Source organism: Scardinius erythrophthalmus (genome assembly GCF_964197995.2).
Source record: "Scardinius erythrophthalmus genome assembly, chromosome: 21".
Taxonomy (NCBI): Eukaryota; Metazoa; Chordata; class Actinopteri; order Cypriniformes; family Leuciscidae; genus Scardinius; species Scardinius erythrophthalmus.
Window position 1 is genome coordinate 35,291,276 of NC_138241.1, and position 16,858 is coordinate 35,308,133.

At 36.4% G+C, this 16,858-nt stretch overlaps 1 protein-coding gene across 4 annotated transcripts in view; it reads right to left on the reverse strand.

Moving 5' to 3' along the window:
- lyst (lysosomal trafficking regulator) overlaps nucleotides 1-16,858 on the reverse strand; it is a 135,456-nt gene that overhangs the window by 43,536 nt on the left and 75,062 nt on the right. For all 4 annotated transcript variants that reach the window (XM_081351932.1, XM_081351931.1, XM_081351933.1 and 1 more), the window contains 7 exons: nucleotides 15,998-16,165; nucleotides 13,696-14,305; nucleotides 10,079-10,259; nucleotides 8,704-8,873; nucleotides 7,561-7,791; nucleotides 3,790-3,956; nucleotides 3,543-3,695 (listed from right to left, as the gene is read on the reverse strand). In XM_081351932.1, coding sequence (XP_081208058.1) covers nucleotides 3,543-3,695; nucleotides 3,790-3,956; nucleotides 7,561-7,791; nucleotides 8,704-8,873; nucleotides 10,079-10,259; nucleotides 13,696-14,305; nucleotides 15,998-16,165 — 1,680 coding nt within the window. The remainder of the gene's footprint in view (nucleotides 1-3,542; nucleotides 3,696-3,789; nucleotides 3,957-7,560; nucleotides 7,792-8,703; nucleotides 8,874-10,078; nucleotides 10,260-13,695; nucleotides 14,306-15,997; nucleotides 16,166-16,858) is intronic.

Genomic DNA, 16,858 nt, shown 5'->3' on the forward strand with positions numbered 1-16,858 from the left:
TGTTTCTCTTTCACACTAGTAATGGTTTTCAAGGTCAAGGCAACCTTAGCCTACAAGGCTATATCTATATTTTTCTGTAACAAAAAGTGTTTTAAATAAAACTTACATTCATGAAAAATACAAAAGCAGCCGTGTTGAATTGTGAAATGTGTGGCAGATGAATAGTTTTCTGCAGTAAATATATTTATACATATCAAAGGTTCCTATACGGGTCATTTTTGACCCATGTGTGTAAAATGGATGTAGAAATACAAAAATCGTGTTTGTTTATAAAGTAAGAAAGGAAAAATAAACATAATGATTTTTGAAAATCAAAAACAAGATATTTAATGAACACCTGGATTAATAAATTATAAAATACATTTATTTCAAAGATTCAGCAAAGAAACATGAATACGGGTCTTTTTAGACCCATGTTGCGCATTAGAGGGGTAGTGACACAAAAACCATTTTTATTCGAAAAGTAAGAAAGGAAAAATTTAAATATTGATTTGTAATGATCTAAAACAAGTTAATTGAGGAATACCTGGAATACTGAATGATTAAATAAATTTCTTGCAAAGATATAGAAAATGAAAACTCAGTCGGGTCTTTTTAGACCCATGTTGTGCATCAAAGGGTTAACTATAATATGTTATAAATAACTGCGCGAGCCTCAACAGCGCTACATTGTTACCGTCAGTACATTAGGTAGGACTATATTATTATCAACCATAGGCTATCAATCACCACTTACTTTAAATGAAATAAAACAGAATCATCCTCACGTTTTCGGTGATTCCCTAGTTATTTTTTATTGTCGAGAGACGAAGGCGGCCGCCTCATAATTCTCTATGCAGGAAAAACCCTGGTAACGTAACGCGTAAATGCGCTTAACTAGTGCAAATCAAGCAAACTAGTATGCAAAGGTCATGAAGTGTTGGCAAAATAACACATTAGGGGACTGGAGTGAATATGGAATTATTTCCAGAAAACTTCTTGCACAAAATAAATTCAAGCACTTTCAAGCACCTGTCTCTATGTATGTTTATTTTCAAAAACTTTCCAGGGCCTTGAAAACATTTTTTCAGATTCACAAACTTTCAAGGATTTCAAGGACCCGTGGGAACCCTGACTAATGTTAATCATGTTAACATTAGGTAATGCACTGTGAACTAACATGAACAAACAATGAACAGCTGTATTTTTATCAACTAATGTTAACAAAGATCAACAAATACAGTAACAAATGTATTATTCATTGTTAGTTCATGTTAGTTAATATATTAACTAATGTTAACTAATGAACCAATCTTTCTAATATTCTGATTTGATGCTCAAGAAACATTTCTGATTATTATCAATGTTGAAAACAGTCGTGCTGCTTATATTTTGGAAACTGATTTTTTTTTTTCCAGGATTCTTTAATAATAAGAAAGTTCAAAAGAAAAGCATTTATTTGAAATAGAATCTTTTGTAACATTATAATTATTGATCATGTCACTTTAGATCCATTAAATGCATCCTTGCTGAATAAAAGTATTGATTTCTTTAAAAAATCCTAGATGGATGTTAATGTCAGGTGTAAATGAGAGAGAATGAGAATTATAAACAGACACACAGAGTTGCAGAAACACTTTTAGAGGCCTGGTGCAACTCTGACTCTAGACTGTGTGTATTTAGTCTTGGTTCATTCATGTTAAAGCACACACAGGCACCAGTAGCTCAGGACACTGGGCAGATGAGCGGCAGACAAGCTTTAATCAGTTCACTTTCACACGACCAACATCCCTGAGAGAGCCAGGGTGTTGTCACCCATCGGTGTGGATGGGGTCGAGGGCTACCTGCGTCTGAGGGGAACATGTAGGAGTTTGGTCCGGTTGGGGAAGGGAGGGGGGAATCCTGGGACAAGAAGCTGAACGGGGAGGGAACAGGGATCAGGCCGTACGAGCAGTAGTGCTGACGGGGAATACGGGGAATTATGGAGTCTTTCAGCCCCATTGAACCTTGGGAGTGTGAGGGGAGGTGATAACACAACAAAAACACATGAGCAAACAAGCGTGACATCCGGGGCTGATGGTTAAGACAAGATGAATGGAGATGAAACACAAAGACACATAAAAAAAAAAAAAAGAGCAACATGGATATTCGTCAAGATTTATAAAAGAATTAATAAAAAAAAAAACAGGTTTGGAACAGGGTTATTATTGTTAACTAAAACTAAACCATCAAAATCATAATAATAATAAATTACTTGAAATAAAATAAATGATAACTGAAATAAAGTAAAAAATATATATATTTTTTAACATTTTATTTCAGTTACTTAAATATAAACATTACTAAAACTAAAATAAAAATGTTTATAAACACATAATATAATAATATATAGACCTAGGAAAAATAAAAAAGCACAACTAAATTACTAAAACTTTGACATTAAAATGGAAATTATAAAAACTTAATTTAATAGTTTACTTATAATACTAAAAGAACCATGAACAACTGAGTAAGAGTAAATGATGACAAAAGTTTATTTTAGGGTAAACTGTCCCTTTAAATGCAAACCCAAACAATCAAATGAATCAAATGAATCAAATGAGCACCGAAATTTCAGCTACAAAAATTTTTCGGCAACAAAAGCTATTTTCGGTTTCAGTCTGAAATCAGTGACCGAAACAGACGCTTCTCCAATGGCACGTTTTTGACTGTGTTCAGTGTCTAATTTGTGCACAAAATAGCTACAGCAGTTAAACATGTCAGCTGTGTGGACACTAGCTCTGGATCGACAATGATAATTTCTCGATTGTAATCGGTAATGATATGGTTTCTTAAATCTAAAATCTTTTAGTCTGTGCTATTTTCTATTGATGCTTAGGGCCCTATTTTAACGATCTGAAACGCAAGTATCAAGCACGAAACGCAAGTAACTTTGTGAGCGGATCTCGACGCTCGACGCAAATCTAAAATGTGTTGGTCTGAAGTCGCTTCATTACTCATAGGTGTGGTTTGGGCGTAACGTGAAATAAACCAATCAGAGCGACATCTCACATTTCCTTTAAGAGCAGGCGTGCTTGTTCCATGGCGGATTGCTGTTATAATGGCGGATTTGCCAGGAGCGGTTCACAGCCGAGGAGACCGCCGTTCTCGTCAGGGCTGTAAAACACAGAGAAGTGACATTGGGTGACTTGGTGACAAGTGACTTTAGACGAGGTTTCTCCTGGACTGTGGCGGAATTGTTTTCTGAAACTGCAAAATAGCACCAGGGAACGTTTGCGCCGGAACACGTCTCCTCTTTCCACTGAACCGCCCCCGGGAGCGCAAGTTCATTCCCTAGTTTACCGGCGTGCGTCTGTGGAGGGAAAAGTCCGCTGTGCGTCGGGTGCAAAATAGGAATGATACATGCGTCGGTGTACAAAGTCAATTGCGCTGGGTGCGAGATAGGGCCCATAATGTGAATAAAGCTACTCTAAACAGTAGCAGTATTTGGTTTTGGCCCAAATTTTTTATTTCAGTGCATCCCTAAAAAAATACCAAACTCTTTCACCTTTAAACTGTCTCACCTGCGATGCTTTTGCGCTTCTGCTGTAGAGCGTGATGTGGCGAGGTGGGGACGTGCACGTAGCTGCCTGATTTCTGAGGGTCCTGATTGGCTGTGGTCTTGATGAAATCAATGGCTGCCTGTATCACACGGAACTGCAGGGCCAGGGCCATTTCTACAAGACGAAATCACAACAGAATATGTCCTGTTACATTCGAATGGTACGTCACATATCGCATCATTGTCATACAAAAGTATTTCTTTTTTACCCTGTGTGCGCCGAACTTTGCTGGTTTGCATGTAGCCCAACAGGGTGATCAGGTCTTCAATGATGCGGAAGTACTGAGAGCCCGAGGAGCTGCAGGAGTGGATGGTGACGGCCACCAACAGCTGCTGAATGTCACACACCACCAGTTTGTAGTCATTCGGAGGAATCCTACAGAGCCAACAACATCAAGAAAGAGTTCACTTACTGTAGTTATTATGTATAATCTTTCATAATAGAGAAGTAGGGTCCAATGAAATGGATTCCGTTTTAATGGTTAAATAAAATTGTAGTAATCAAAAAGCATGCCTAAATCATTGAAATCATGAAACTTGTACAATTCAACAACACTTTATTAAAAGTTAGTATAAACAAAAACAACAAAATAATAAAAACATTTTTTTAGGGCCCTATGAAATCCAATTTATTTTGCCTAAATTTGGTGTTTTCTGTTCTATTCTGTTGTTTTAAGCAAAAAGCATGTCTGGATTCAATTGAATGCATAAACAAACAATTTATTCATAAATTTACAGTAATAATGGCTTATAAAAAGCTACATTATTTTCTGGATTTATGATTTACTGTTACATTTTAAATTTGGAGAAAAAAGTGTGATTCCTTAATTGTATAATTATCATTATTACTACTTTAAGAAGCACCTTCTACTGTACAATAGCAATACATTTCTGTCATAAGCACCAAACTTTTATTTTTGGCGGGTTGTTGTGAAGAGCTTTGAGTTTGTGTGTATATCTGATGACAGTTTTCTGGAGATGATGTTCATGTCCTCGTACAGCGAGACGGCAGACGAGCGTCACACACGCTTGAGTTTGTGTAGTAGAGCAAACTAAGACACACAACGTGGAGACTTCAGATTTCACTAGCAATAGAGACACTAGTCCATATCGTGATTTAATTAAGTGTTAGGCCTTACTTTTGATTTGTTCATCTAAAATTAGCAAAATTCTATGACATTCTACACTGTAAATTCCATTTTTGCGACTGAATTCTGTGATTCCGATCATGCTATCTGCATCGAAAAAATCATCAAGGAGCTTCCCCAACACTGACATCACTTTAAATATCTAAAGCCAAGTGCTCACTCTGTGATTTTGGCCGTCTGAGACAAATTTTGCAAATCCTAAAAGATTCCTCTAATCCTAGCCTAAAATCTGAAGTCTTTGATCGTTAGTTTGACATGCTCACCGACAGCCGATTAATGACCATTGCGATTACAATTTTACCTCAGACGAAATTCCATTAGTGTCAGAAGATTTGACTCTCAGTCCTGCAGTGATTCTCCTACGACGACCGTCTAATTGTCTTCGTTTTTCAAGACAAGCCATGACCAAAATTAACATTAGAGATTTCTTTGTAGCCGCCATTTCAACCCCGCGTGTAACGCAGCTCACATCACCGAACGTGTCATTGATTGATGATGTAAAACTCTGGACAGGTTTTCTTGCGTGCGTCCACTTTTAACGCGTCTTGACTGTCGTACAGTCTGACATTAATGACAACTGAGATCTTACAGTGTGACATGGCTTACAGCAATCATGTGACATGGCTTACAGCAATCATGTTCGTACAGTCTGACAAGCAACAATCGTAAAGGACTATTATAAATTAGGGATGCACGATATATCGGTATTGGCTGATATCGGTTCATTTTTAATGTTATCGGCCCAGTAAGAAAATTTGGCAGAGATATTAAAGCTGATAAATAATGTATTATTTCCTTCAACAGAGACTCTTCAGGTGCGCACTGATCAACATGATGTTTCTGAATTGCTTGAAAAATTATTGAAATCCCTTTAACCCTCTGGGGTCTGGGCTGTTTTTGGGGCCCTTGAGATGTTCTGACATGCCCTGACATTTGTGCTTTTTTCAGTTGCTTATAAACACATTAATGGCAAAGGTGTAAATTCACTCTATAAAGCACAAACAGGGCTACCATAATATGTGAGCCACGTGTATGTACATGTTTTCATTTTTGAGAGAATAATGTTTATGCATGGTTATGGAAAAAAATAAAAAATAAAATTTCTGAAATAAGGCCATAAAACACATAGTAAATATGTGTCAATAAGACTTTTGAATATTGGATGTCCTCGCCTAGTGTTTTTTCTTCAAAATTATGTGAAAATAGTCTTGCTTTATCGTTCACATAAAACAATACATTGATTTAAATTGATGTAAAACAGGTTTTGCTTGGAAAGCCAATATGCGAGTGGGCGTGAACGAGGAGTGGTTTACAACTTAGAACACCCACTCTGCATAATGACTCTGCATGATTAGCCATTCATTCAGGTGTGACACTGAGCCACAATGCAAGATATATTTAGAAGAAGACTTATATTGACCATTTAAGATTTTGCTTACATCTATCTTGTAAATATGTTTTGCCATTTTATTAAAAAGGTTACAATTACAACAATATTACAATTTCAACAATATTTCAAGTGTACTCTTTCTTTGTTAAAAAAAATTATTTTAGGCCTACATTTTATCTATGTATTCATTACTTTCATATTTCGCCTGACTGTAACGTTGTTTTCATGAAATATTAGGGCATATTGTTAATTTGCAGTTTAATACGTTGCTTATACAAATAGCCTGCATTTTATTTCAGCATATTTCAGTCGATTTTTACTCATCTCAGTATAGCAATACAGTTTGCTGAAACATCATCATTCATTCACACACGCGATTTAAATTTAAACTGTCTTTGCCAGCTGTGGTAAACAGCGCGCATCTCTGCCGTTCATTCATTCACAAACAGAAACCCACATGAAGAAATTCACGTGAGAAGGAAAAAACTTACTAGTATTCCTCAGCTCGCTCCTCGATATACCCGCACTTCTGGGGGACATTTTCCATTATTATTCCTCACAGCTGCAAGACGGTGTAAACAAGTAATGATCTGAATAAACTTGTGTTTTCTCCAGCTGAGATGGGGGCGTTCACAGGATTGCGTGGATTGCCTCAGTCATTTGCGTTTGAATAGCGTGCGCTCTCCGTGGGCGGAGTCACATTACATCTGAATCAGATGTAATTAGCTCGACTGGAATCGCTCTCTTTTAATACAGATTTCACAAGATGAGAATATTTGTTTTTTATATAAATTACTTCATTAAAAAGAAGAGAATTCAAGCTTCATGTCTGTGTGACTGTATGCCTGTTTGACTGAGTATTCGCTGAGTTATTGTTCATTTTCGGACGCGTTTCAGAATGGACTACACTGACAGAGAGAAGGCAGAACTCGCCTCGTGTTTATTTTTCTTTATTTGGCAAAAAGCACAACACTTTGTTTTTATTGTGAGTATACACAAAAATAATACACATTTAACAGAATCGATTGATGTATGAAACTTGTTTTGTAAAATCAAAGTCAAAAGAGTATTTCGGGTCTCAATTCAACTCATAAGGAAAAAAGCGAGCAGATCACGCCGGCGTGATCTCCGACCTCTGAGGGTTAAAAAGGGAAAATACGGTAATGTGCAACATGAGCAACGCAAGTCTGTCATATCGGCTTCATAAAATTATAACGAGAACATCATAATTGTGCGTTTGGGACATGGCTTTTAATGGTGAGACTTTTGTTTTTGTATCAGGCTCTCAAAAATGATATAAAAACGTGGATTTAAGGTTTATCGGCAAATATATCGGTTATCGGCTTTCAAATATAAAGAATCTTCGGTATCGGCCAAAATTTTCATATTGGTGCATCCTTATAATAAATCGCACAGTGTGCACCCAGCTTAAGGCACATTACCCGTTCTCCAGGCCGTTGAGGGTGGAGAGTGTGTTGAAGAGCACGTAGAGTAAGCCGTGGTCCAGTAAGATGTCGGCCAGCTTCGGGCAGGCGTTGAGGAGCTGCAGAAGAAGACACAGGCCGTTGTGCACCAGCGAGTTCTCATACAGAGAGTTCTCCAGCAGACCCAGCACTGGGATGATGCAACGCTTCCTGAACGGGGAGATGTTCTCCATGTCCTCCAGATCCAGACTGGGAGAAGAGAGGATTGAGGTTATTGACAAGGGCAATGTTGGGTAAAGGTTCATTTAGAAATCATGCAGGAGTTTCTTGAATGCGTTTTCTGCCACATATTCCTTGCAGAAAAAACAAAACAAAATTATATATTATTATCTATATACGATTTTTTTTATATCATTAATATATTATAGTATTTATAAAAAAAAAAGGTATTTTTTTTATTTAGCTTTTATTTTTGTATTTTAATTTTAGGTAATGTTTCAATACTGTTGTTTTTTATTAGGTCTATTTAGTTTTTATTCATTTTTATTTCAGTTGTAATTATAGCCATTTTAGTTCTTTAACTTAAACTCAGATATTTTTTTTATTTCAATTAAAGTTTTTTTTTATTTCTTTAAACAAACTCTAAAAATATATATTTTTAGTTTTAGTTAATAACAACATTATGGAAATGAAAAATATATATATTTAATACTATTTTAATAATAATGTATTATAATATAATTTTATTTTTTAATATTTTTAATAAAAAAAATTGCTGTTTCATTTACAGTAAAATAAATAAATAAATAAATAAAACATTTATAGCCAACACATGGCAACTAACTAAAATAAAAATAAGTTTAAGTTTTTTATATCTTTGTTTCGATCAATATTTATTATTATTTCTTTAAATTTAAAGGATTAAAAAAAAAGAATTAGTTAATGACAACATATATAATACATACATATATATATATATATATATATATAAACAATATAGCCAATACATTTAATCAAATCACCCTCCACTGGCATGTGTGGCTAATTTTATTCTCTGGAGCTAAATTTCCAAATATGCTAAATGATCCCACAAACCCATCTTAAGAGGCATTCGCCACTGATGGTCATGTCGTCAGTTCTAAACTGTTCGCACACACTCACTCTTCCTCGAGCCCCACCGGTCGACTGAACAGCATCTCCAGGAAACACTCCAGCAGACCATGTGACCCCTGGTGCAGGAACAGCTGATTGGCCAGCAGTGAGAACCCATGGTTCTTCAGGAACTTCTCCTTCTGCTCCTTCTGAGCGCGGGTGAAGTAGGCGTCCAGGAGCTACAGGAATAAATGTGAATCCGTGCATGTATGAGAAAAGGGACATACAAATAAATAAATTAAACTCATTGCTAAAGCACTCCTGCACCAGTCTTTGCTTAGAGTGGTCAATAAAACTGGGGAATTAGCCATTTTCACATCAGCTAAAATAAACAAGCCACAGCTCTATAGAGAGATAGAAAAAGCCAACATTTTTAGTCCTCTTTTTTTTTTTTTAAATAACCTTATATTTTCATGATTTGTTTGGACAGCAAACAACAGATTCTTTTCCACAAACATTACATTTCCTATGCAAAAAAAAAAAAAAAAAGAAACTATGTGAGTGTGAGGACTTCATCATAAACTATGAAATACAAAAAATGTAATAAAATGTTGATAGAAATACTATTTAAATATATTGGCATTTTCTAATGCGGGGGTCTATTTTTAAAAATGACTCATAAATTAATCATAAATTGACATATTGCCCTAAAAGTATCATATTTTGTCACCATTAATTGGATTCTGTTGAGTGACTTTACAAAATCCATTTCTAAATGTATTCCAGAAAATTTTGTGATTAAGAACCCCAAAATGACAATTAATAATATTGTGAATTACTTAAATTCAACATTTAATATATTTCTCCAAGCTAGGAAGAGGGAGAGTTTAACCAACTTTTCAATATTTTTGTAATGTTTATGTGGTAGTAGTAAGTACTACCATGTTTACTGATTCAGTCCTGTCCACATTATAGAAAGAGATCTTCTGCTTTAATAAGCTTAAATTAAGTTAAAGCTTTACCTATTTGAGTGGATGTTGCACATGGGAATCTAATTGTTGGCAACAATGTTGAATGCTTTGAAATGTATTGCAGTGTGATCTAAAACCACTTTACACAGCATTTTTAATTGAATTATATGTATTGTGCATGCAGTTTTATAGATAGATGGATAGATGGATAGATAGATAGATAGATAGACAGACAGACAGACAGACAGACAGACAGACAGACAGACAGACAGACAGACAGACAGATAGATAGATATTCAGATAGATAGATAGATAGATAGATAGATAGATAGATAGATAGATAGATAGATATTCAGATAGATAGATAGATAGATAGATAGATAGATAGATAGATAGATAGATAGATAGATAGATAGATAGATAGATAGATAGATAGATAGATAGATAGATAGAAGAGCTAAAGCTGAGCGGACCTTCATGACGCCCTGCTGTATGAGAGGAGAAGAGTGGTTGACGAGGACGAGCAGAGCCTCGGGCTGGATCAGTTTGTCCATCACCTCCTCCAACAGGAGGTCCGGCAGCAGAAGCAGAACTCCTCTCAGCAGATCATACAGGCCACAGCAGATCAGGACCAGACAGTCTTCTGCACTGGACCTGAAGCAATCAGAACACGCGTATCGTCAGAGAAATGTCAGATCCTCGGCTGTGACTCAGAGCCTAACCAAAAATATGGTTTGTGGATTGGATCTCGGAATTAAAAATTGTTAAAGTCCCCCTGTAGTCATTCATTTTATCCCTTAAACTCACCTTTGATCATCAAAATGACATTAATATATTATTTATATGAATATAATATAAATTAATATATTATTTATATTTATAATGATAAAAGTTTTTTTCCTTAAAATACGTCTTAAAATATCTTGAATGTAACTCGACACCCTTGCCTCATTTAGTATACGCGGTTCTATGAATATGCAAATGAGCCCCGCCTCCACTCACTCACTCAGCTCAGAGATCCACTGGTTGGCGATCACACGTTGATCTGATTGGTTGCAAGGTAGTTTGTGACGTCAGAAACACCAGCGATTTCAAAGCGTGTTTTTGAGACTGTCTTTGGTTCACTGCAGTTTTAAGGAGGAAATACTCAGCAATGGAGTCGACTTATGAATTTACACATGGTTTGTCTTAAAGCATATTAAAAACACCACATAGGCATATAAACAACATTTTCACAACAGGGGGACTTTAATACATTTAATGAGTTGAACTGATTATAGATGGGATAAGTGTTTAGCACAGGAACAGCGATGACGAAGACAGGAGGCGATTACCCAGAAACTGTTGACTGAAAACGTTTTTTTAGCGCATTAAAGAGATGATGCAACTTACAAATGGAGGCTGATATTACAAGTCATTCATCTCCAAAACTCAGTGGCATAAATTAGCATAATTAAAGAGCATTATTCAGTCATCACGTGTAATTTAAAAGCACTCCCTGGATATATTAAGCATCTCTACAAGAACGAAACATATCACAAAATATTTGAAAAAAGGCTTCAGAAGAGTTTTACTCCCTCCCTAGTTCAGTAGTGAGCACACTACCTAGGGACTGCCATTTACGGGGCTGTCCTATTGCAAACAAAAAATAATAATTCTTACTGGATACATTTATATACAAAAAAGCGTACTTGTTTAAAACTATTTTGCTATGCACTTTGCAGTTTTATTAGGGTTTTAAGCATTTACATTTCTGCATTTGGCAGATGCTTTTATCTAAAGTTACTGTACGTTCACACCGCCACCGGCGAAAGCGGCAAAATTCGCTCTCGCCGCCCTGCCACCGACGCCGTAGAAAGATTCGGGGACACTCTGACGTAGATTAGAATGCGTGATTTTTTCCTCTCAGGCGGAGGACTTCTACATTCCGATTGGTTGCCGCTGGTTGCCGCCGAACCGCGTCATAGCTTATTACCATAAAGTTGACTTGATTTCAACTCCTCTCGCCGCTCTCGCCGTCCAAGGCGCGCCGCGCCGCCCTCGCCGGTGCTCGCCGCCGGCTCTCATTGAAAATGAATGGCTTCCGGCCACTTTGACGCTCTCGCCGCCGGCGGTGTGAACGCACAGTTATACATTTTATCTGTTCATGCATTCCCTGGGAATCAAACCCATAAGCTTGCGCCATGCTGTATTGTTTGAGTTACAGAAATTCATACATAAGAGATGTCTATAAACGGTTTTAAGTGACCGACCATGACTTTAGGCATCTGATATATAAATCATATTATCAAGGGAATTAATTTGTGAGGCATATTTGAATGATTAAAAAAAGTGTGTGGTGGGTTACAGATCTCATCATTTTTGGCAAACAGGGTCATTATTGTTAACTAAAACTAAAAAAAAAAACTCTAAACAATAAAAACTATATTGTATATATGTTAACTATAAAACATTTTCGCTACTTGAAATAAAATAAACGCTAACTGAAATAAAATTATATAAATAAATAAATAAAACTATAAATAGGGCAAAATTTCTAATTTTCATTTAGTTTAAATTGAAATACTGAAATAACTAAAAATAAAACAAATAAATAAAAAATAATAAAAACTATATAGACATATTTTAAAATAATAATAAAAATTTACTTAAAGTGAAAAAAAAGAAAAATTAAACTAAATCCAAATATTATCAAAAACTTTAATAGTATTTAAATTATACTAAACATAACACTGAATTATCACGACAACCATAAATATAAAAAATAAGAATTACATTTTTTAATAAAAAATATTTTTGATGGCTTCGCTCCTGCAGATTACAGTGTGCCACATGATGATTGATCATAAATACTAATTACATTAAGTGACATTCACCCTGACTTATTTACTAAAAGGCTCAGTTAAATGAGCCTCTGCACGGCCTTAAAGTCAGCATGAAGTGTAAATCCACTGTTTATTTACTAAATGCATGTTATAAATCTTATTGTGACACCCGCCTCTGCAAGCTTGTGTGTGCCACGCCCACACCTCAACATCCAATCAACAACTGAAGCACAGAACCAGCCCTACACTTTTTCTTTTTCGATAATCCATTACACACCGCCACATTTGTTTCAGCGTGAAAACAAACACAAAACACACCTAAAACGGGACAGAGCTTTGAGATTGACTGTATAAATGGATTTGACAAGAAATCTGAGGTGTGTTTTTACAGACTGCCCAAAGCTACAGAGCAGAGAAGCAAATGGATCGCTGCAAATCACAGAAACAACTGGTGGATTTGCATTTCAATATCCACGGATCATGGGATCTTTGGTAAGTTGTAAGAAACACTATATCCAACCTTTAGTTTAAACTGATAATCGTGCGTTTTACTGGCGTTTTCGGAGTTTCCTCTATTAAATCCAGTCATTCAGCAGCTCTACTGCCAATCAGTCCGGCTGAGGGAGTGTGCTCCCGCGGGAAATAAAGCAATAAGCCTCTTGAAGCCGTGATTTACAGTGAATTTAGAGCAGCTAAGGGGCTTTGCTAGCTATGCCTTAGCTGTTCTAATAAATTCACTGTAAAACACGGCTTCAGGGGCTTATTTCTTTTCTAAATGGGTTACTCCATAAAAATATTCATTTTAATATTTTTTTTATTCATAAAATAAATACCAGCAACAAAAAATATAACGTTAAAACACATTTATTCCTCCGCCAAGCAATCAGAATCAAGGACCGGAACTATCCGTTTTATAGACCTTACGCGCCAGAGAAACGAGCGCGCCGCCATCTTTAGAATATTGTTGGACTTCCGTTTTTGCGGTTGCTCCGTATATTTCTATCCATGAGTAATTAGCTTTTGAAGTGGATTTACTTAATGTAAAGTTAACGAAAGTTATCATGAGGATTGTCATGTTTAAAGCAGATGTCTAAACAAATGTCAGTAGACCGGGAAGATTTTAAAACGAGCCGTTCATTCATAAATACGCAAGATCGCTGTGACAATACAAACCGGAAGACAAAAGACAACGAGCGCGGCGCTGAAAAGGGGCGGGGCTACAGAAGGTCTATAAGTGACGTCAATGCAACAGTATAAAGTAATACCTGTCATTACTGGAGTCCGCCTTGCTGTGTCTGTCATAACCGGGTGAGTATGTGTAGCTTTCCCAGTCATCCGGGGGGGCGGCGCGGTCAGTCACGGTGGGCCAGCGAGCGATAGTCAGAGAGCCGTTCTGCGCGGGAAACGCCAAGCCCAGACTGGCCAGGTTACTGTGGCTCCTCTGGAAGGACTGGATTCCCTTCAGGCTGTCGGGTCGGCGTGGCGCTTCCTCGCTGGTCCAATCGAAATGGCCCTCTGAGTCCACCGGGCTTTCGGCTGGCCCATCATGCTCCTCTTCTACACTAATAGAGGGCGTTCGGTTTCCCACAATGCTTCCCTCGTCATCAACACCCGCAGTCTGAGAATCACAAATGGTCTTTGCAGACTCGCAGCTGCTGAGAAGCTGTTCGTCAACGCCCCGCTTCAGGGTCTCTGTGCTGCCCAGGGCATGCTGGGTAATGAGGGACGTCCCATCTTCAGGCTCGGTGGTCCCGGTCACGCTCCCGTGAGCCAGACGGGGCGTCAGGGCTGGAGAAGCGTGGGGAGAGCGATGTGTGTTAGGAGGCCGAAGAGACAGATCTTCATCTCCATGATCGGGGGAAGAAGTGTGGCGAACTGTGGGGCAAAAAAACACACATCATCTAGTCAAGTCACCTTCATTTATATAGCGCTTTAACCAATATAGATTGTTTTAAAGGTGCAGTGTGTGATTTTTAGCAGAATCTAGTGGTGAGGTTGTGAATTGCACCCAACAGAAGTTACGGTGGCCGACAGGAAGTGATGTCGTCTGAGAGTAGCCAGTTAAGCAATGAGGTTTCTTTACAAAGATAAATTAAGAAATTAGGTTTACTTTATTACTCAGTAAAACGATATGTTATTGCGAATATTATTGTCACTTGTTCATCATTGTGACAGTGTTTTATTCGCTGACTTTAGCTGAAGCTTCTTTACATGAAGAACAACATAGTGACGAAACGCGTTTGTCCGTTTAGGGTTCCTGTAGAAACATGTCGATGTAAGGGGACCCTGTAGAGGGGTGTGTGTAGAGAGAAATATATATTTTTTAATATTATCGTTATTGGCCCAATAAGAAAATTTGGCCGATATATTAAAGCTGATAAATAATGGATTATTTCCTTCAGCTGAGACACTTCAGATGCGCACTGTTCAACATGATGGTTATGAATTGCTTGAAATATGATTGGAATCAAGGAAAATACAGTTAAGTGCAACATGTGCTGTCATATCAGCTACATAAAATTATAATGAGAACATTATAATTGTGCGTTTGGGACACGGATTTTAATGGTGAGACTTTTGTATTTGTAATCAGGCTCTCAAAAATTATTAAAAAATTTGGATTTAGATTTATCAGCCAATATCTCGTTATCGGCTTTCAAATAACAGCCAAAATTTTCATATCGGTGCATCCCTACTATATTATCGCACAGCTCGTTATATAAAGGATGTATAGTATATCCAACTTCCCCCACATATACACTCATGTAAAGCAATACTATATAGCATATCAACTGCTTGATGTTTATATCATTGCGAAATCTAACTATATTTTAAAGTTGGATATACAAGTATGTCCAATTTTATCTGTATACATACAGTATACTTCTCGCAATATATAATATATAGCATATTGCAACTGTTGGATTGTTTATATTATCGCAAAATTTAAACTATATTAATCGCAGAGCTAAATAGTATATCCAACTTTATACACAAAACATTCAGTGCATCCATATAAAGCAATATATAGTATAGAGCAAATCGCAACTGCTTGATTGTTTATATTGCAGCAAAATATATCTATATTACACAGATGTATACCAAGTTAGACATCCAACTTGATCTGCATAAATAGCGTACACTCACGTAGGGCAATATACTAAACTATAAACTATAATATCGTCCAGCTCTAATCTGCTAAATGCAACTATAAAAGCATGAAGATATTAAGATTTTTATAAACATTAACATCATAATTTTATTTAAAGCTGCTTTGAAACAATGCGTATTATAAAAGTGCAATAGAAATAAATGTAACTTTAACTTGACAGAGGCAGGTTTGCGCTGTAATTGATTTTGTATTAGTCAAAGGTCATGTGTTTCAAACTTTATAAGACGCAGCAGAGCCAAACAGCCAGATAGGGACATTTTTAGTTGAATAATGCTTGTGAAGTGCGACAAAACGAGTGAATGGAGTGGATATTATTCAGATTTTGACCTTCTCATGAATAACTGCATTAATGATTATTAGTCTGCTGGTTTAATGTGTCTGGAGGAGGCACTGACCTCTGGGCTTGGGGGAAGTGGGAGGCAGTGATGCGTTCCCATCAGTGGGCATTTCGGTGAAGACGGTGGGAGAGAGAGAAAGCACGGAGCTGCAGGCGGACTTCCCTCCACTGCTCGAGTGACGCAGGAACATCATGGACTGAACCTTCTCCTGGTACATCTTACCATCTGATGGCACAAGAAAACATGAATGAACTAAAATGTTTTTGTTTAATAGGGTTTCTACACTGGAAGCGCAACACCTCTGAATGATTACTGATATGAATGAGCTGTAAGCTCGAGGCTAGACTACAGCCACAATAAAATTAAAATAAGAGCAGTTATATATGGTTAGAAACAACATATGATTTAAATTAGAACGCCAGACATGATGTTTCTCCTTTTATATAATGTTTATATATATATATATATATATATATATATATATATATATATATAGGTATCCAATATTTGTATACAACCACTTAAATTACACACAAGGAAGTTTTTTAATAATAAAGTTATAATACTAACTTTATAATCACATAATTATATTTATACTCCAAATTGTTTTGTGACATTTAAACATTTAAATATTGGCTAACTAATGAGTTTATGGTCACTGAAGGGCTTTTCTGAGGTAAATTTAACATTACATAACAAATATATACTTGTTAGTTAGCTAGATAAAATAACTTAAGATTTTATAAATTCTTATGTACAACTCTTTTTTTTATGTTGATTGATTATTAATTACATTTGAGGTATATATATATACATACATATACATATATATATACACACATATATATATATATATATATATATATATTAGGGCTGTCAAAGTTAGCGCGTTAATAACGCGTTAACGCAAAATCATAT